General features: G+C 38.5%; 1 protein-coding gene across 2 annotated transcripts in view; it reads left to right on the top strand.

The window, feature by feature from the left end:
* The window catches only part of Hycc1 (hyccin PI4KA lipid kinase complex subunit 1), a 70,736-nt gene that overhangs the window by 44,232 nt on the left and 4,940 nt on the right, over positions 1-21,564 (top strand). Inside the window, exons 4-11 of one of the 2 annotated variants that reach the window (XM_075955789.1) lie at positions 829-1,008; positions 2,237-2,317; positions 2,782-2,897; positions 3,179-3,274; positions 5,170-5,286; positions 8,966-9,053; positions 9,551-9,710; positions 21,021-21,315. In XM_075955789.1, the coding sequence (XP_075811904.1) occupies positions 829-1,008; positions 2,237-2,317; positions 2,782-2,897; positions 3,179-3,274; positions 5,170-5,286; positions 8,966-9,053; positions 9,551-9,710; positions 21,021-21,289 (1,107 nt within the window). In that variant the 3' untranslated portion in view covers positions 21,290-21,315. The remainder of the gene's footprint in view (positions 1-828; positions 1,009-2,236; positions 2,318-2,781; positions 2,898-3,178; positions 3,275-5,169; positions 5,287-8,965; positions 9,054-9,550; positions 9,711-21,020; positions 21,316-21,564) is intronic. The other variant, XM_075955788.1, reaches the window with a different exon arrangement.

The raw sequence follows: 21,564 nt of genomic DNA, 5'->3' as shown, positions 1-21,564 counted from the left end.
ATACTTCGTTTACTTATTTAGTCTATTTGGAATCAAAATTTATACTGTTCATTGATTTCTCTTTGTTATAATTATTAGTAATAGAAATACACTAGATAGCTTGTTTTAATTTGTTGTCTGCTAATGAAATACATAGTTTGTTCAAGTTTCCTTGAAAAACAGTACCTTGTGAATCTCCTGACACATTTGATCATGATTTGTGCTTGATCCAGTGTATGACTTAAAGTAACACTTGAGAGTCATGAGTCTCTTAACTTGCTTTTCTGATTTTTAAAAGTCTTTAATAAAGGTATAGTTAGCTCTGCTAACATAATGTAATTGGGAGAATAGTGGGAAAGAAAAAAGCTATAGATGATTCTAACTTACATATAAAAGCCAGGTGCAGTAACCATGGCTTCAGCAGGGATTTGGGTGTCCTGGCTCTACAACTGCTCTACACACCAGCCATTGCACACATGGGAATAAGCAGTGTACCAGGATTCCTGTCCTCTTTCTTCTGCCCTGTAGATAATCCCTTATATGTTGGCTTTCCATTTCCTAAGAAAGGCATCAAGGAAGAGACTCCCTATAGCTTAGTTGAGAGGTAGTGTGCCATGACTTGAGGAAGAGGACTTGTTGAGAGCTGTAGAGCATCTTGTTGATGTGTCACACTGTCCCTCCACTAGAATTTAAAGCTTTCTGAAATAGCTGGGCAGTGACTAGCTTTGCTTCAGGAAAATTAAAATATTTGTGTATTTCAGAATTAAGCATTTCGAGCAACCTTCTGTATTCATACAGTGGTGTCATTCACATACCGTCCAGCTCTTCTTTACGTATCCTCTCTTCCAGTTGCTGGAGCCTGTGTGTCACCAGCTCTTTGAGTTCTACCGCAGTGGGGAGGAGCAGCTGCTGCGGTTCACCCTGCAGTTCCTCCCAGAGCTGATCTGGTGCTACCTCGCCTTGTCAGCCAGCAGAAATGCGCACAGCAGCGGCTGCATCGAGGCCCTTCTTCTAGGGGTTTACAACCTGGTTTGTATTGGTGGATTAACAAAATGCTTTTTGAAAGACAGATTTCATTTTAGTAAAACCACTATTTGTTTAAAAAAAAAAAAGACTCTTGGGGTATGGTGATGCATGCCTTTCGTTGTAGTACTTGGGAAACGGATCTGCCTGAGTTTGAGATCAGTCTAGTTACAGAGTGAGTTCCAGTACAGAAAAAAGAGAGAAAGCAAAAGAAAGAAAGAAAAAGAAAAGACAAAAGAACCTAATAGTATTGGTGCATCCATATAATTATCTAAATAAACTTGTATGCATTGAATGAAAGCTGAAACCCAGAACTGCGTTCTTTCATAGAGAGAGATAGTACAGCAACAGCAACAACAGTACCACCACTGGGGTTTATTTCACTTTGTTTTGAGGCATCATCTCACAGTATATCCCTGGCAGGCCTGGAACTTGCTACATAGAACAGGCTGGCCTTAAGCTCACAGAGATCTACCTGTCTCTGATTTTCAAGTCAGAGATGGGATTAAAGGCCTGCGTTGTCATGCCTAGCTACTGCTATTGTATTTAAAGTTTTTTATTTATGGCATGTTTAAGTTTATCTGTAAGTGGTTTGTTTGTTTGTTTTTTTACCTTCACAAAAAAAGTGAGTAGCAAGACCTGAGACTCACTGGTCACACTCTGTAAGTCTCTACTGTCTCTGAGCACGTGTGTTCTGTTCCCAGTGCGTGCCATTCCTAGCTTGAGCATTCATTATGAGATGGCATGCTGGCTTCTTTACAGTCTGTGTTCTTTAAGATGGAAGAGAAGGGCGAGGTCCTTCTGGAGACACACCTCAGGTTTAATTAACTCAGAGAATAGAACTTGCTGGTAGAAAACAATCACTGTGCTATCCATGCCGCAGCCATTCTGAAAACCACGGAGCTTTAATTTATTTGGGTTTTGTCTATGCTGAACTGCAAGGCTCTGCTCTGTTTTTGTTTTTAAACTGCAGCAGTGTACATGTAGTTGCTGATGCTAGTGGTTACTTAATAGGTGGATCACCAATGTTAAAGATTGAACTGACTCTAAAATACCTTTTATTCTGGTCTTTTAAAAATTGGCTTAAAGGGAAGAAAGGGGAGGGTGAAATGTAATTAATATTATAATCTCAAAAAAATTAAACCTGGAAAAATTGTCGTAATAACTTAATTTAATTTTAAGATGTTATGTGTTAAAGGTGACTATTTTAAGATATTTTCTTTTACTTTTGTAGGAAATAGTTGACAAACAGGGACATAGTAAAGTATTGAGTTTTACAATTCCATCTTTATCCAAACCATCTGTATATCATGAAGTAAGTAGCTTTTTATCAAAGTATATTTATTGGATCATACTCTCTAACAGTCCCATAAGATAGGGTTACATGTGCATAAAGGTGAATTATTAGTAATTCAAAAGGTATTAATTAGCACCACACAGGATGTATACTGTCCCCAAAATAACATAAGTCAAAATTACTAAGTGGTTAACTAAGATCGGATCGTGAGAGCCTTACTGAAAATGCTATTTTATCTTTGTGTAACGCGGAAGACTCACCTCTCATCTTAGTTTGTGTGCATGTGGAGGTAGTTAGACAGTTTGTGAGCTCCAGGATAGAATTTGGAAATTAAACTTAATGTTTTTAATTTTTATTAAATCTTGGGGTGGAAATGTGATGGCAGTCTGAATATTCCTAAACTATATGGTGCTCCTAGTAGGCACTCCCATGCTTTGGGTATTCTGAATGTCACATTTAACAGAACAGCATCTTTTCTTTAGCCTTCCAGCATTGGGTCTATGGCCCTGACTGAGAGTGCACTGTCCCAGCATGGCTTGTCAAAAGTAGTGTACAGTGGGCCCCATCCTCAGAGGGAGATGCTGACAGCACAGAACAGGTAAGAGCCAGCTATTCTGCCGCACCAACTAATTCAAAACCATTCAGTACATTTATAGTGTTTAATGAGTTATATGTAACTATTATGTGGATAAAAGAACCACACATATCTAGATTTGTCCTTGTACTTTGCTCCAGATTATCTGGAACACTGAGTTTTTATGGTGTATAATTGTTACTTGCAAAGACTTCTTTTCCTTTGAGTTTTCCTTATTATGCTAGCTATATGTAAGTTTGGTTCTGTTGCGTAATATCTTTAACTCTCCTTTGGCTTGTCTTTAGGTTTGAAGTGCTGACATTCCTTTTGTTGTGTTACAATGCTGCCTTAACCTATATGCCCAGTGTTTCTCTGCAATCACTGTGCCAGATTTGTTCAAGGTAATTTAAATTCCTATTTTTCTAATACTGGAGTATATGAATGTAGGACTGCTTAGGTTTGTTGCAAGCCTAAGTTATTTTTGTTCTGAATAATTGTTTGTTTACAACATTATATAACTCAATATACAGTTCAGGCCATTCAGCACATAGAAGGCGGCTTAGCTACCACCGATCACAGTAATGGACATCCAGCTGAGTAATGTTTGGAAGGGGTTAGATTACGTACATTACATTAAAAATGATGACATGGTCATAACCTTTTAATTTGTGGAATGTCATTGGGTAATTCTTCTCATCTTATATTTTTTGTTGTTGTTGTTGTTTGTTGTGTTCTAGTTTGGTTCAAAAAATAAGAGAAACATGGCATTGCCTTTTTCTTCCGTTAAAAAAATAGAGCTAAATTTTTTGTTGAATAAATTATAAAATGCAATATATTATACAAACATTAAAAATCTTAATTTAAGAGCTTTTAAGCATTTGAACATTTAATAGCATATGTGGTATGGTATGTTACAGCTCTTATATTTGCTAAATATGATTGAATGATAATAATACTTCACTTTATTGGGAGCATTATGAAATAATTTTTATTATCCTTTGTGATATTCCACAATTTTCTAGTTTTCTATGATTAACATCTTAAAACAATAAACAAAACAGAAAAGACTGAGATTTTTTTACCTTTTACAGGTCAAGAAAATAAGACAAATTATATAGTTAAGGAAGTTAGATGGAGATTATATTTGAGTAATGTATTTAGTAAAAAAAAAAAAAAAAAAAAAAACTAGCCAGAAGGAGGGCATATCGGTTTCCTTTTCTCATCACCCTGAGAAAATACTGACAAAAACAACTTAAGCAGAAAGAGTTTGTTTCAGCTTACACACTCAGAATACACTCCCTTCTGACTGAAGGCCTGGTGTTTCGGCTCACACACTCAGAATACACTCCTTCCTGACCGAAGGCCTGGCATTGAGAGACTTGCTGTGGGCTGGCTGCCTCGTGAGGAAGCAGAGAGAGGTGAAGGCTGGTCCTTGTGTACTGACTCTTTTTCACTGCAGAACCCCACCCATGGGCGAGTACTGCCCATGCCGGGGGCTGGTGTTCCCTCCCAGAGTTAAACCCCTCTGAAAGCACAGAAGCACCCAGAATACCATTTCCTGGGTGACTCCAAATCCTCAGGCACAGTGTAAAGTAAATATGTTCTGAGGAGCCCTGTGACCTTGCACTGCTTCCACCTTGGGCAAGGGAGTCAGTTGGTTTCATTACTTCTTAATTTAGTAACAGATGTCAGAAGAATAAAAGAGGATGCTGGGAATTGAATTCCTCTGAAGGGAGGGTCAAGCTTTCCAGAGTCCCTTTGCTCCCTACCCCCAACTTTGGGCACTTGGTGTGAGAAGTGAGAGAGCAGAGATAGGGTGGTCCAGAGATCCACCTGCCTTCGCCTTCCATTTGCTGGGATTAAAGGTGTGCATCACTGTGTCTAGCAGGAGCACTAAAATATTTTATCTGTCTGAAATATATTATGGATATTTAATGAAAGTAGAATCTGGATTATAGTAAATTTTCTGATCCTGCAGTTTGCACCAAGAGCTTAATCAAGAATTAAAGATTATTCTAAAGATATTAGTGACAATACCCATGTAATGTCCCCACAATTTTTGATAGTTGAATTAATCAAAGTTAGTAAACCAACCAGAGAGTGTGATTTATCAGCTGCATACATCTCCTGCCCTTGTCTTTACAAGCTTTTCCCAGTCTAACATAGTCAGGGAAATGTTATAGGAAAATGTTCTGTTTGGGAGATTACTTTATAGATACTAGATTTGTTAATTTTATTATTGGCTCATAAATATTATAAAACCATCATAAAAATATGTTTATTTTGGTCTTTCCAGAATCTGTGTCTGTGGATATCCTCGACAACATGTAAGAAAATACAAAGGTGTAAGTAACAGAATACCAATTTCATCCGGATTCATGGTGCAGATGCTAACAGGAGTCTATTTTGCCTTGTAAGTGTGTCTCACATACAAAGCGCACTATTGGTTCTTTGGCATAATGTAACTTACCAGTCTGTTTCTGTAGCAGTGTAATCTCATTAAATAAAAAAAATCATCTTTTTTTTTCTTCTTCTTTTATTTTGAGACAAAGTTTTGCTGTGAAACAGTCCTGGCTGTCCTGGAACTTGATTTGTAGACCAGGCTGGCCTCAAACTCATAGAAATCTGACTGCCTCTGTCTTCTGAGTGCTGGGGTTAAAGATATGTGTCATCACCACCTGGCCAATCATCATATTTTTAGAAAGAATAGGAATCAAATTCTTAATAGTTTATTATTTAAAACATGTATTTTAAAGTTGTACAGAATTTCAGACTAAAATACTTCATTTTTAAAAAACAGGATCAGAATGCAATGATTAAAATGTGAATATGCTCAGTTCTTCTGTATATGATTTTTTTTTTGCTATGATTTTCAAATTGAATTTTTAGACTCCCAATGAATTTTTTTTTGTTTCTTGAACTTTTAGCTCTTCAAAAGCACTTTAGAAAATCTTCAATCAAAAATAACTTATTAATTTCTATCATTGGTGCTTAGCCTTGGTAGTAACTTAGGCACCAGTTACTAAACTGAATTCTGTCTCGTACTTGTAATTCTCATGTTACACAGTTGATAAGGCACTTTGCATTGTATTCGCTTGATACTTTAATTGACTCAGGGAAGAATTTATGACTTAGAGGCCAAATCTGGCTTGCACCTTGTAAAGTTTTACTGAGGCATATCTGTGTTTGTGTGTTTGCACACTGGCCATTGCAATGGCAGAATTGGATAGTTCTGGTAGAGAAAGCATTCTACAATTTAGAATATTGAATTTGGGGGTTTTGGTTGTTGTTTTTGTGTTAGAGACAGCATGGCCTTGAACTCCTGATGCTGCTATTTCCTCCTCCCAAGTCCTGGGATTATAGATGTCCATGCCTAGCTCTGAAATACTTGTTTATTGGCCCTTAAAAGAGATTTTTCTAAACTTTATGTTAGATCATTAGGATTGCCCCCACAGGACATGGATACTCTGTTTTTCTTCTCATTTTATTTTGAGTGTCTTCTGTTGGTGTGTCTCCATGTTTAATTTTTCCATGACTTAGTAGACTTGATCTGTAGTCTACTCCAAGGCCATTGAAGGTTTTTCATTTTTTACTGTGTTTTGCTTCTACTCTTTTTGTTCTGCTCTCTTCTGAAATCTCAAACTTATTTGTGAATGTTGCCAGTCTTTTCCACGAGAGTATTTAAAATAATGATCATAGCAATTTAAGTTACCCAAGTTACTCTTATAGCCTCAGCATTTGAATCACCTCTGGATTTAGTTCATTTATTTACTTATTTATTTTGCTTGTTTGTTTATTTCCTTAGTGGTGCTGGGGATTTAACCTAGTGTCTCATATAAGTACTCTACAGTTTACCTGATTCTCTGGCCATGAATTTAAATCAACTAATTACTTCATTTATTGACAGGGTTCTTTTCTCTTGCTTATAGTATGCCTTGTAATTTTTCTTGTTCATGATTTCAATTAGTAGTAGGTCAGTAGAAACTGGTGGAAATATAATTTATGCCTGAAAACAGGAATGATTCTTCTTGGAGGGTACTAATGAAATTTTGTAGGTAGTGCTATGAAGTGGTTAGAGTCAGAGCCCAGGGCCCCGGCAGCCTTAACAAGAAACAGTGAAAAGCAGAAAAAGGAGTTCTACTCAACGTAGCCAATAGGGAGAGAAGAAAATTATAGAAGACAGAGGAATACACAATTGCCATCCACCCCTGTGGATCCACCGTCTGTTCCAGTCTCGCTTGCAAGGTGTGGTGACAAGTTATCAGACTGTTGACTCGTATTCCTGGGAGATTCGCTCCCTCTCCAGCAGGCACTATAGCCCCAGTCCTTTTCCTATCCCAGCATGAGACTCTTGGGGAAATTCCAGTTCTTTGGGGTCCCCAGTGTCAATGGGCTGATAGTCAAAGGGAGTGGCACAAGTGTCTCTCTTTGCTCTTGCCACGATGGTTTCTGCAGGTATTGTGTTACTGTTGCCATAGTTACATTCATACTACAAATCCCCCTACTCTTACCTAGTATTTCAGTGGGAGCTGGATTGCTGAAGAGTTTCCCTTCTTCAGTTCTCTCTGTATGCCTGCTCCTCAAAGAGGGTTTTGCCCTCTGTTTTCTATCCCCCCTTCAACAATAGATTGTCATTCCTTATTTCTCAGTGTACACTAGCCAGGCAATGATGGAGCTGGAATGTCAACCATGTTCTAGGCAGACTCCCTGTTCCTGAATGATGTGTATGCAGGGGTGTGTCAGAGTGGTCCTCAGTGCTCTTGCTGCCCCTTCAGAAGTAGAGAACCCCTAGTTATCTTAGCATGGAAGGAGGATTATATCCTTTTCTCCCTCTCAGAGCCACAGTTCCTCACCAGCTATGCCCTGGGGTTATTTACAGGGTAATAGGATTGGCTATTCTATCCTCAAAAGCTGTAGGACTTTTGTTCATATGAAAAAAATGTCTGGCCCAGTAGTGGTGGTTGTGGTGGCACATGCCTTTAATCCCAGCACTTGGGAGGCAGAGGCAGGCGGATCTCTATGAGTTTGAGGACAGCCTGGTTTACAGAGTGAGTTCCAGATCAGCCAGGTCTTAAAAAACAAAAGAAGAAAAGAAAAGGAAAAAGTGTCTGGCAGGGTCCTTTTGCTTTTTCCATGGCAGTGACCACTTAGCTTCTTCAGGACACCTTTTCTGGTCCCCAGTCCTGCTTCTCATGGTTCCTGTGCATACCTACAGGAGGTTTGTGGGAAGCCTGAGTGGTGGTGTGGACTGTCCATGTATATGCTCCAGAATTTTTATATGTGTTGTATCTCCAGACCCAGCTTCGTGGTGTGTTAGAACTCATTAGAAAACTTAGTTGAATTCTCCCCAGTTGATGCCTTATGACCCTCTTTTGGGTTCAGGCTAGTTGGTTGCCCTGTGCCCTCAGCTCTCTTTGATGGATTTGTTAGAATTATGATTTTAAAGGCCTTGCCTGTCAGGCCTCACTCATGCTTTGTTGTAACTCAGATGACCAAACCAGTATGTCTCTGTTGACTTTTATCACTTGGTTGATTTTTAGGAAGGGTTTGCTATATTGTTGAAAGTTACACATATATAATACACACATGCTGATTTTCTTTATTTCTCTCTCATGTTCGCAACATGTATTATGTTCTCTTCTAAATGGCCATCGGAATGCAAAGGAATAGCTACTTAGGAAAGTGGGTAGGGTTGGGTTCTCACTAAAACCATGGAAACTGCAGAGTAATTTGGCCATAAATTGTTCGGAACATTATTCTAAAGTCTATAATTTATTATGTTCTGAGTTACTTTGACAGGGTAAGATGCTTTGAAATTGCCTTAGCTCTTTGATTTCTGTTCTATAAATAGTCATGTTCCTTAGAGAAAAAATGTACATGTATAAAATATTCTTTGTTATTAATAGGCTTCAGATAACAGGAACTCAGTGACCTTAAATACATTCTTAAGGAGAATAGGATGGGGAAGTGGTGTGCTGATGCGGTCTGTTGCTTTCTTTAGTAGAGATAAATAGTCCCTAATTATGTGTTTTTTCTGTTAAATAGGATAAATTAAAAATAATACTCCTTGTTTAACTCCCATGGTTTTGTAGATACAATGGAGAATGGGATCTAGCTCAGAAAGCATTGGATGATATTATATACAGAGCCCAGCTGGAATTATATCCAGAGCCACTGCTGGTAGGTTCTTTGCTTAATTATACAAATTCTTAACTTACAATTTTTCAGAACTATGCATTGAGAAGTAATATATAGCATATTAAAATGTCATTATTACTCAGTGCTTCATGCTTTGTTGTACTGGGAAATGTTACATTTAAATTACTTGCTTAAGTTTGGAGATTTAATTAGACTGGTTTAAGATATTTCACTGATAGCATTCTCTTCTGCTTATAAGAACTTCAACATCTAGAGTCATTTGTCAATTAGCATTTGATATTGAGAAAGAAGCCTAATTTATTATTTAACAATCATAAACTTCATTTCATTCATACTGTTTTAAGATACAAGTATCTCTCTGACTCTCCTACTCCTTATTGGTGGGTATGTTGATTATCATATAATACCTTGGAGAAAGTATTCTTTTTTTATAAATCTATTAACACTTAGTCTTATATTTTATCTAAAAGTAAATACTACATCTATTTATTGATCTTAGACTTTATTTTTCCTTTTAGGTTGCTAATGCAATAAAGGCTTCATTGCCTCATGGTGCCATGAAATCTAGTAAGGAAGGTACACGGTGTATTCAGGTTGAAATCACACCAACGTCCTCTAGAATATCAAGAAATGCAGTTACCAGCATGTCAATAAGAGGTCACAGGTGGAAGAGGCATGGTAAGAACTCTTCACATTTGAGTCTTAGTGGCTCTTTTACAATTCTCTCTGCGGTTGTAGTAACTTTAGGAAATAGCACCATTGTAGCCTGGAAAAGGAAGTGCTAGCTCATCACCTTTGACTTTTATCCAGGGCAATAGACAATGAGGGAGTGGACGTTCTTATGTTAAATATATGAATGAAGAATTATGTAAAATTGTACCAGCTACAGCAGCGTAGGAGAGTAAGAAAATGCATTTTAGCTACTCATATACTTTAAGTTGCTATTCTTGAGTAGTTGTGCATAGTCCTTAATGAATGTTCTTACGTCTCAGTCAGGCATTTACCAAGCAGGTTTTTCACACTGGAGTAAAACTCGCAGTGATCTTATGTTCTGTCTGGACCCCGGGTAAAGAATGCCGTGCTGTCAGTATAACACCAGGTGTTTCTAGTTTACAAGTTCATTTTCATTCAGGACATGTCCGTATTCCTTTTTATCGTTTCGTTTTACTCTTGTAAAATGTTGCTGGAAGTTAATTTCATTCACCATGCCACCTCCATGCTTTCCCACTTCCGTCTCTGCTCTTAATCTACTACTTGTAACTCCTTCTTCCTTTCATGACTCTTCTCCTGTCTGGCAGTCATGGTAGCAAGAACCAGGGGATCACTGTCACCCTCCTCAGAAGCAACCTTTGCATGGGAGGCAGGAAACTTCGTCCTTACCTCGAGAGAGCATGGGGGAGGGGATGTGTGTTAAGGGGGAGGACTCTACTCTGCCTTCCTCCTCCTCTGCTGATGAAAATGGCAGCTCAGCTTGATAGACTATAACTCATATCAGTGTTCCTTGGGGGAGAGAATGGATAAAAGAGGAAGAAGACATTAAAAAAAAAACAGATCATAATGCAGAAAGCTAATCCTGACTGAGCAGGCTTGCCATTTCCCCCTCAGACGTGCTAAGAGAGAATATGCCAGAAAAGAACAAGAGTGAAGTTATACCATTTAACCAATGATCATTTTTGATCCTACTCCCTTTTAAAATTACTGTAGTAGTCCTAAAGGTCCAACAGGCAGGCATAAAAGAGGTGGTGGTGTTTGCTATTAGGCAAATAAACATACAAAATCTATTTAAACTTGCGAACCCCAAATGTACTTCAGTGAAACTATGCTTTTTAATGAAAATACATTACAGAAAGTAACCTAATGGATATGTGATACACTAAAGATTAGTAATTCTGTCCAGCTTCGTTGTATGAAAGTAGGTGCAGATACAACAAACTGGATTGTACTGGCCTCATGGACATAATCACTCCCAAACTACTGCTTCCAAAAAATGCAAGAATGAATTCTAATTTCTATTTTCCCTTCTTACTGTTTAGATGGACATATTGGGAAGGGGGGGTGTCATACATTTCAAGCATGAGAGAAATATTGATGCTCCCTAGTTTGTGCATGTCCATGTGTGTGTGTGTGTCTATTCACACACGTGCATGTATGTGTGAACATGACCAGATATTTAAAAGAAAGAGATACATATCCTGCAACAAGATGGAAGTTATTTTTTAGAAACATTTTGTAGGAAAAAAATGCCAAAACAAGATCAAAGACTTCTTGTGTATATTGCTTCTGTTATGCTCTTATGGATCTGTGTTCAATTTTGACTGCTCCTTGCAGGGTTTGTGCTCTGTCTCAGGCTACAACCTTATTAAAGTAGCCTTTTTATTGCCTGTTTTTATGTTAGCCTTCACGCCACTTGAGCACAAATGTCATAGATGAGGAAATAGAAGAGAATGAACTATAGAAAGAGAAGAAGACACAGCCATGAGCAGATACTGAATATGGATTAGCTTTATTTGTCACTTTACACAGTGTGAGTTTCTGTTACCCACTGGCCTACAGTGAAATAATGCTTGTTTAGTCTGATGTGTCTCTGCAGGGGCAGCAGTGTCCTTTCTAAGGGTAGTTAGTCTTGGTTCTCCTTAGTGAGTTTCCAACGTTACAACAGAAAGTTCTAAACGCCTCCCCCAGGCCCCGTGCTGAAAGCCTGCTCTACCTTTCACACCATCATGCTAGCCTAGCATCCAGCCCTGAACCACATAGGAACCATATCTTCCTAGAGAAGCACTGTTCATGGAGTTACCACATTCTGCTCAGTTTAGCCTTTTCATGTGATTTCTGCCTGGACATACTCTTGTCTGGCTCTCTAACCAGCACTGGATTCTTGTGGAGAGGATGGTTATCATTGTATACTTCTAAATATGTAGACAGTTTTCAAATTGAAAAATAGATTTAAAATTATCTTTATATGATTATATTATTATATTTATGTAAAAATTGCAACAATGTATAAGTAAAATATTTTTTAGAAATAGTACGAAGGGGACATAATATGAAAGGACCTGAAGACTCCAGGGTGGCCTCCAGTGGCCTTCCTACATGCTCATGTTTCTGAAGCATGGTACTGTAGAGTCACTGCAAGATATGACTGTGAAGACATTGAGAGTTCCTGTGATTGATGGAACCCTAGATATGCTTTCTATTCAGCCCCTCTCCCCACTCTTACCACAGCCATCCTCAGATACACAACTGTAACCCTACACAAGTGGTGATGGAGCCTGGGGAAGAAGGCAGGAAAAGCAAAATCAGTTTTAAGGAGTATTCTATTTTTTCTTCTTGAGTCCTTTGTTTTTCCACTTGTGAGAAAGACTATAGCATTTCTTTTCTGTTGAACTTTGTCTTAGTTGTTTTTTTTGTATTACTGTGAAGAGACACTATGATCAAGGTAATGTTGACAGAAGTTTCTGTCCTGCCCAGTCTCACAGCCATTCAGTCCCAACAAAACACACAGAGACTTATTAAATATTAATTATAAATTGGTTGGCCTGTTAGTTCAGGCTTATTATTAACTAGCTCTTACAACTTAAATTAACCCATAATTCTTATCCATGTTTAGCCACATGGCTTGGTATCTTACTCAGTGAGGCATTCTCATCTTGCTTCCTCTGCATCTACTGGTGACTGCAGACAGAGCCTTTCCTCTTCCCAGAATTTTAGTCTGGTTGCCCTGCCTATACTTCCTGCCTAGCTACTGACCTATCAGTGTTGTATTAAACCAATATAAGTGACAAATCTTTATAAGGTACAAGAACATTATCTCACAGCACTTCCTCTATTTTTCTTTTCAAAACAAGAACTCTGAATCTAATCTCTTTTGTTTAGCTTTTTTCCTGACCATTATCCATACCAACTTGTAACCAACACTCTAAACAAAGACAAACATGGCAGCATGTAGGCAGGCATGGTGCAGGAGCAGTAGCTGAGAGCTCACATCTGCTTCACAAGCAGGAGGGAGGGAGAGAGAAAGAGCTCTAACTGGGAATGGTGCCGGGGCAGGGGGTTAAAACTTCAAAGCCCTCCTCTAGTGACTCATCTCCTCCAACAAGGCCATAGCTCCTAATCCCAAACTGTTCACCAACTAGGGACCAAGCATTCAAATATATGAACCTATTGGGGCCGTTCTTGTTCAGAACACCACAGTTGCTGTGGCAAAATACCCTGAAAAAAGAAAAGGTTTTTTTGGCTTGCGGTCTGAGGGTGCAGACTATTGTGGTAGTCAAGGCAGCGGGATGTGAGGCAGCTGCTCACACTGTGTTCCCCAGTCAGGAGGAAGTCAGGTGAAGCATGTTCGCTTGTTTTCCCCTTTTTATAGTCTGGAATCTCAGTCCAGGGAATGCTGCTACCCAGAGTGTGTGTGTTTCCCCTACCTTGGTTAGCTTAATGAAGATAATCCCTATGAGGAAGTCAGAGCCAAGGTCCTGGGGGATTGACAGTTGATACTAGCCATCACAAGCCTTCTCCTCTATCTGGTTGTATTGTGACCGGTTTTGTCATTTGCTTGGCCCTGTGTTTTACTTTTTAATTAACAGAATGGTTTTTCCAGGGCAAGTTTAGGTTCACAGCAAAAGTGAGTTTATAGGATGTCAGTTTTCATGTCTGCTGCCACTCACTGGCACCACTGTCCTGCTGTCAACCAGCAGCACCATTGTGTGCTTGGAAGCTCTGGGTTTACATCCCATTTCAAGTAACACTAGAAGGATATTCCCAGAGGTAGGTATTATTTTAGAGAAAGCTATTCTACAATTCACTGTATGTTGACCCGATCTCCACATTTTTTCTCTTGATTGTTTGAATATTACAGTGAAGTGGCTTCATTCAGTACTGTGCCTTTCAAATTCCTCAAGTTTTGTATTTAAGTCTTGAGCAAGTTTTAATGATTCAGCCTATGTTTGGAAATGGAAGTTATAGTGCCCAGTTGTTGCTTTGACTTTTCATAGTTTCATGGTTAGTGTCTTTATTTACATGGCAATAATTTAATTTTCAATACTGTTGTATTTCCTTTACTCTGTGATGGTAAATAATTCAAGGCAAAGGTATATTTTTCAAATAAAGATTTTTAATTCACTTATATGTTGAGGCTATATAGAAAGTTAAAAGGCAAGTAGAGGAAGAAAGATGAGATTAAAAAGTTAAGGATAAATAGGTTGTAACAAAAAAAGAGCTAAAAATGAAAATTCTAGTAAGAAAAACAAGCTAAATTTTGATAAAGCAATAGCATTATTTTTAAAACCAAAAAAGGGCGATTTTACCTAAATATTTTCTGTAAAAACTTAAGTAAGATAGAGAGAAAAGGAAGACAAAGCATTTCTTTGTGCTTTATTCTTTGGTCTTGAGAGTTTCTGTAAAACAGCAGCTGCTTCTGACTTTGCAGCTGTGGGTCCCTGTCCTCCCAGAGTTTCTGGTCCCACAGTTCCACCCCAGATTTCCCTTCTTACCCCTCTTCCAGAGAAAATTTAGCTGTTCTTTTTGTTTGTTTCCCACAACTACCAATATTATGACTCATTCTTCTTCACTTAAAAAAAAAAATACCTACATGGGAACAACATAAACTATTTTCTGTTTTCTCAGAATGGTTACTGAAATAACACTGCTGTTTTATATAAGTCCCCTATTTAAGTTAGGGACTGACATATGGTTGTAAATAATGAGCACGGGCAACTTTGCCAACTAGTACCTAATAATCCACCCAAGACTCCATCTCTGTGTCCTTTCCTGTGTGTTTGCCGAGGGATGGCAGCAGCAAGTACAAAGCATTCTGTGTGCTTTGAAGTACCACATGAAGGCTGAGTTTAACCAGCCACAGGCTGACTAGTTCTTTATTAGCTAGCCAGTCATTGTGTTCTTGATAAGTTTTTACTAACTAATTTGACATTCAAATGATATTCTCCTCTTAAAACATAAATTCTGAGTTTTCTTAATTTGAAATAAATATGCTCAGTTTGCGAGTACTATCAAGCATAAGAGCGTGTGTGTTATACAACACCAGCAGTGTGTCCAGTGTTGCTGTGGACGTCCCTCTAGTACCTAACATATTGTTATTAGAACCAGGATTTTTATTTATTTATTTTTTTATTGTTTTTTTATTGAAATAATTTCCGCCTCCTCCCTGCCTCCCATTTTCCTCCCCCTCCTCCCACTCCTCTCCCCCTCCCCCCACTCCTCTTCCCCTGCCCCTTACTCTTCTCCCCCTCCCCCCACTCCATTCCCCCTCCGTCTCCAGTCTGAAGAGCAGTCCGGATTCCCTGCCCTGTGGGAAGTCCAAGGTCCTCCCCCCTCCGTCCATGTCTAGGAAGGTGAACATCCAAACTGGCTAGGCTCCCACAAAGCCAGTTCATGCAGTAGGATCAAAACCCAGTGCCATTGTCCTTGGCTTCTCATCAGCCTTCATTATCCGACCATGTTCAGAGAGTCCGGTTTTATCCCATGCTTATTCAGTCCCAGTCCAGCTGGCCTTGGTGAGCTCCCAATAGATCAGCCCCACTGCCTCAGTGGGTGGGTGCACCCCTCGTGGTCCCGACTTCTTTGGGATGTTTGGCTGAAATTTGACTAGGAAGAAGGTACCCATTTGCACCCTTTCTTCTTCCAGATTGTTCTGTATCCAGTACCTTTTCACTATTCAGATCTCAAGTAATTTTTTTACAGAGAAGCCTCCCAAAGTACTCTGAAGTAGCCTTGCCCCCCATTAGCCTGCTTACTGGCTCCACTATTTTTATTTGCATTTTTCTGCTATTTCAAATTTGTTTTTCTACATAGAAGGAAGAACCGGTATCTATTATGTTTGCCATTGATCTCTCAGTGCCTAAAATGATGGCTTGCACAGTATAGGTGCTAGATACATTGTAGTTACATTCATGGGTGAATGAACGGATGACTTGAAAAGTTTTAGGGCGAGCAATTTGTCCGTCTTTTCTAATTGTTTTATTGCTGTATGAAAGCTGATTTGTGGGGTGGTGTTTGCTCATCTGCAATGCTGTCAGTTGTTAGAGTTTTCCTTGTATTCTCTCACACGTGCATATATTTTCATCATTACCTCACTTCAATGTTTAGCACTTTGGTTTTGTTTAATTAACATTTCAAATGTTTCTCCAAATTCTCCTGGTAACTTTATTACAGTTATTTTAATGGCTACATAATATATATTCCGCCTTGAGTTGTTAACTTGTCATTTACTCACCTGTGTCCATGTATCGAATAAGTTGCTTCTAATTTCTCCTGTTATAAATAATCCTTTAAGGTACACCCTAGTAAATACATAGAGGATGTTTCTCCATTTGATAGAATAAAATATGATCGTTAAAAGGCAGTATTAAAGAATAAGAATTGCTCATGCACCTTGTACCATTTTGTACACGTATGCAGAAGGAGCTGCATTGTGGTAACTTGTAGAGGATGCACGTGGCTGTCTTCGGAATCTAAAGCTCTTTTCACAATTACTGTCAAAGCCATGTGATGCAGCCCTTCAGCTGTTCTAAGCTGTAGTCTGTTATTTCACAGAGAGGTTTCAGGAGCTTCATACCATACTTTAGCTCATAAGTTTGAGTACAAAGATATGTAAATTCTCTTAATAGTTAAATTGTTTTTCTTAAAATTGTCACCTTTAGTAAACAAAACAGCCAGAAGGCAAGTAAGAACAGAACCTAGATGATTTCATAAGTGCAGCTAGAATAGATACTTGGATTTATGAAATTATGTTTGTGAAAAATCAGTTTTAATAATGGTCGTAATTCACTTCACCTTTTTTCCCCTCAAAAATCAGAAGAAATATTTAGGGTGAAATTATTTGAGTTACGTTTGAGGAGAAAATTGGAATTATCTATTAAAAGTGGACATGGCCAAGCATGGTCTGTAGCTCCAGCTGCTCAAGAGGCTGAGGTGGGGGAATCAGAAGTTTGAGGCCAGACTTGGCTATCCAACAAGAATCCATATTAAAGTAGACACTGACAAAGGATAGCATAGATATTCTTAAATTTTAAATGTTTATAAAGCGTGTGTGTGTTTGTGTGAGTGTGTGTGTGTGGAGGGAAGTAGGGACTTGCGTGCACATGAGGGGTCTGAGGATGACTTTGTGGAGCTAGCTCTCCCTTCCACCCTCACATGGCTTTGGAGTTTCAAACTCAGGTTGTCAGGTTTACATGGTGAGTGCCTTTACCCGCTGCATCTTGTAACCCTGAATAAGTACTCTTTAACTCTTCATCTCCATAGGTGAGAAGTGCTATGTACCTAGAAGTTATGAAATAGTCGCAGAGAATTTTCTTTTTGGTTATTTCAATTTTTTAATTATTTGAAGTGAAATTAAATATTTCAAAAATTTATACCCAACAAGGTTTTAAATTAATTGTAATTCCTTTTGCATACATTTTTAAATTCCAAAGAAAAGCAACTCTTTTGTTATCTAATTATTATTCCCTTAAACATCTTCTATATAATTTTCTTACAGAAAGATTTAATTACCTCTCTTTAGTTATATATGTCATTTTTTGGATAACAATAAAAATGAACTGGCTTATAAAATATTTTTGGTGTTATTAGGCATTATAATAAACCTACATTTAGAAATGCCTACTTTATTTTTCTCAAAGAACTTTTGCTCTTTTGCCACCTAAAAATTTTTATTATCTTAAGCTGTGTATTACTTGACTGAATAAAAAAATAGCATTTTCCAAGCTTACCTTTTTTATATCTTCTGCATTTTCATCTTTACTTATTTAAATAATAATTTTATCTTGCAATAGAGATTTGTTCAGTTCATTTAAAAAATAAATTTTCAGGCTCTCGGGAGATGAATCAGTGGTTTGGAGGACTGGCTGCTCTTCCAGGGGACCCAGGTTCAATTCCCAGCATCCACATAGATGCTCACAACCATTCCTAACTCCAGTTTCAGTGGACTAGAAGCCCTCTTCTGGTCCATAGAGCACTATGCAAAAAAGTAGTGCATATACACACACGCAGGCAAAATAACTACACATATAAAATAAGCATTTAAAAAAATAACCAAAAAGATTTATTGTCTACTATATACAAGTTACTTTCCCAGTATTAGGTATTTAGCAGTGGCCAGACAAAAATCAGTGTCACTGTGGAGTATACAACTAGGTAGACAAGGTGATTGTAGCTTGTTATAAGTAGTTTTCTAAAAGAAATAGAATTGGGGAGAGGCCTTATGGAATATGGGGATGTTGAGACAGGGAAGTCTGCATTGGAAAGTCTTCTGAAGAACTAAGGTGTGCCCCTCAACTGTTGGGGAAATCCAGGGCCAGTCCAACAGCTCTGGGGAACGAGGGACTCAGTCACAGAGTTATACAGTGGAAAATGCCAAAGACATTAAGGAAGGGATCATGTAATAAATGCTTGGGCCTTTCATCATCTTTCTTTTCTATCTAATTTCCCTACAAATAATCTTGCCTTTCTTGCTTCTTCCAGAATAACAGGCTCTTCTTTTTATGGATTTAATGAGTAGTTAAGACATTCTGGTTACCTTTAGAGCAACCACTTGTATTATTTAACCAGAGTTCATTGTTATGGGAAAGCGCTCGATCCCTTTTTCAATCCCATTTAATTTCATGATTTTCCATCTGCTCAGCCCCTGCCTGCTGCCCTGATAGTGGCTAAAGGTTCAGTTGCCAGTGCTGCTTTATTAACGCTCTTCCCACCACTTCTAGTCTCCCTGCGGATTTCCAGGGAATCGCCATCATTAAACCTTAACTTCCATCAGCATATTTTCACAAATAAAACCAATTAAAAACAAAAGTAAACTGACCTTGAGTTTATTAATTCGTTGTGTATTCATCTAGAGTGTATTTGCTGTGGCTCTTTGTTCAGCCAAAGTAAATTATTTGCCTTCTTTGAAATGACCAAGATTCTAAACAAATAAATTAAACATTGTTGGGAGATGGCAGAGAACATTCAATCAAGTTGACCTAACAAGTTGAGTTAGAGTTCACCATATGTGTGAACAGATGATTGAAAACGGAAGTCTCATTTCTTAGCCTCTCTCTTTAAACAGTTGTTTAAACTTTCTCAACTTCAGTTTCCTCTTATGCAAATGGGGGTTGAAAGGCCTACTTCAGAGTCTCAGTGCCATATTGTTTTGAGAATATAATAGAGTAATATCTGAGAATGTGCTAAAAAAAAATAGTGCCTTTTGAGTGTCCCTTATTCTATAAGAATGCCTATGTGTAACTTTTAAAGTTTTATAAAACTTAAATATTACTTCTTGTTGTTGTTTTTTTATAATTGAGTAACTGCCAACATTTTTGCTTTACTTTTTGGAGTGGAAGTCTCTGTAATGTTTCTTTTTGAAGTGGTTTCTACAAACGCAAAAGAACAAGTCTTGGCTGCCACCCAAGAGTGCCATGGTGATTTTACTCTGTGTTGCCATGACCTCTGGCATGTACTTCAATAGGAATTGATTGCCCTTACTTTTGATTATAGCTATTAGCAACTGGGGACAGGCTTGGTTAGAGAATTTACACACATGAGCAGCAGGGCCCTAGAGCGTCACATCCTTCAGCCTGCCTGAGAATGAGAAACTTAGTGTGGAGAAGCTGTGGCCACAGGTGTGTAAGCAGCAGTGAAGAGAAATAATTGTATCAGCTCATGCTCGTGGCCGCAGAACAGCAGGCTCTTTGAGGAGACATGCGGAAGTGTTCCCTGTGCGAGGTGCGATAGTCAAAGTCATTTTCCAAATACGAAGGAAGCAGAGCATTGATTTCCAAACTCAGCTGCACATTTGTCCCCCACTGGAGCTGGAGACATGCAGTGCCCATCCTCCTCATCCTACTGTGAACCAGGCCGCTCAGGGTGGAAACGGGCACCGGGAATGCTCAAAGATGCCCGGGTGTTCTTGACGCAGCAAACTAGGCCTCAGGCATGTGCAGCTGTGGCCTCTGTTCCTTTACTATCTATTCTGCTTCAGACGTTACACAGTAGCAAGGGGTTGATAAGTCTGTCTCTGAAAACACTTTGAAAGCACAAAGTCATTTTTCTCAAACAGATTTGTGTGCTACATTTTTTTAAGAGTATAAACTGTTTCTGTTTTTGGTTTTGGTTGTGTTGTCTTATGTTTCTATGGAGTTTAAATTTCACCACTTGTCCAATTTTTTACATATTTATTTTATTTTTACCACTTACTACAGATATTTCCTTGAGCTTTAAACCTTTTGGATTTAAGGCACAAAATAAAGTCATCTTTATAGGTATTTTCTAGCTGTGAGTTTTGTTCATTTGTTTGAATTACAAGGATATTTTCAGAATAAATTATTGAGAACCAATTTGTTTTTCCCTATCTATTTTCATTTTTCTCCATTGTAGTAGTGGACTGTTACAAGCTGACCAAAATGCGTGGACTCAGTTTGAACCTGAAGAAATAGACTGTTTAATTCTACCTTATGCACATGAATGTTTGCTGAGTGCGGGACACAACAGCTAGAGCTGTAGGATTACTGACCATGATGCCGTGGTTGAATAAGCATTTCACTAAGTACCATGGTTAAGTCACGCTTAATGTAGCCTAATTAAAAATAAGATGTGGCGTGTACAAAGGGGACTTTCTGTGTGCTTTGGTTACCATTGGTGACAAGAGCCAGAGTTGTTGCCTGTATGATTTGGGACATCTACCTAAAGTTTGCATATGTTCAGTTGGTCACAATGTTTCTTTTTCAAGGAATTCTATTTTTGTTTATTAAAAACCGGGTTTCATAATTTATGTGACAAATGTGTGAAAAATACAGGCAATGAACTGATGCTCTGCAGACTTTTAAAGAGCCTGAACCTGTTGTCTTCTGTGCTATCTCGGGATTGTAAATCATGGAATCACAGTGTCAGTGTTTGGCTTACGTCATAACATTCAATCATCGAGTTTTGTGGGTTTTGTTTTGTTTTGCATTTTCTTTTGTTCTGTCTTCAGCCATCATTTTGTCTTATCATCTTCAATTCTAGAGCAACCTGACAGCAATAATGATGCTACTGAAGTGGGCATCCTTGTCATTCCTGAGATTAGTGTCACAAGTGTGTCCGGAGAGAGAACCGGGAATGGGGAAAAAGGCAGAGCACTAGGAGACATTGATGCCCAGCATATGCAGGGTGTGCAGGAGACAGCCACAGACCCTAGAAGTGAGAGCAAAGGCTTGCCTGAGCTCAGGAGACAGAAATCTGTAAGAAAAATGATGGAGGATGGAATGGCCACAGCTGGCAGAGTGCAGTTTTAGCAGAGCACTTTATAGCCACACCCAAGGTATCCTGAGGCAAGGGCACTGGTGCATGCTATGCCACAGTTGCACAGCCACAGACGATTTGCATGTCATCTAATACAGTGCATGAATTGTGCATCATAATTTCTCAATGACTTTTAATGCTCTTTGGAATGATTACCCCTAGATGGTCTTTGAGGGATCTGTTAGAGAAACTGAGGCAGAAAACTGCTTCTGAAGTAATTTTCTGCTTAAGTTTGGAACTAAAATGATTTTCTCATCTTACATATAAA

Source organism: Microtus pennsylvanicus, chromosome 21, assembly GCF_037038515.1.
Source record: "Microtus pennsylvanicus isolate mMicPen1 chromosome 21, mMicPen1.hap1, whole genome shotgun sequence".
NCBI lineage: Eukaryota > Metazoa > Chordata > Mammalia > Rodentia > Cricetidae > Microtus > Microtus pennsylvanicus.
The sequence above is the reverse complement of the archived record's forward strand: the minus strand, read 5'-3'. Positions and strand labels throughout refer to the sequence as shown.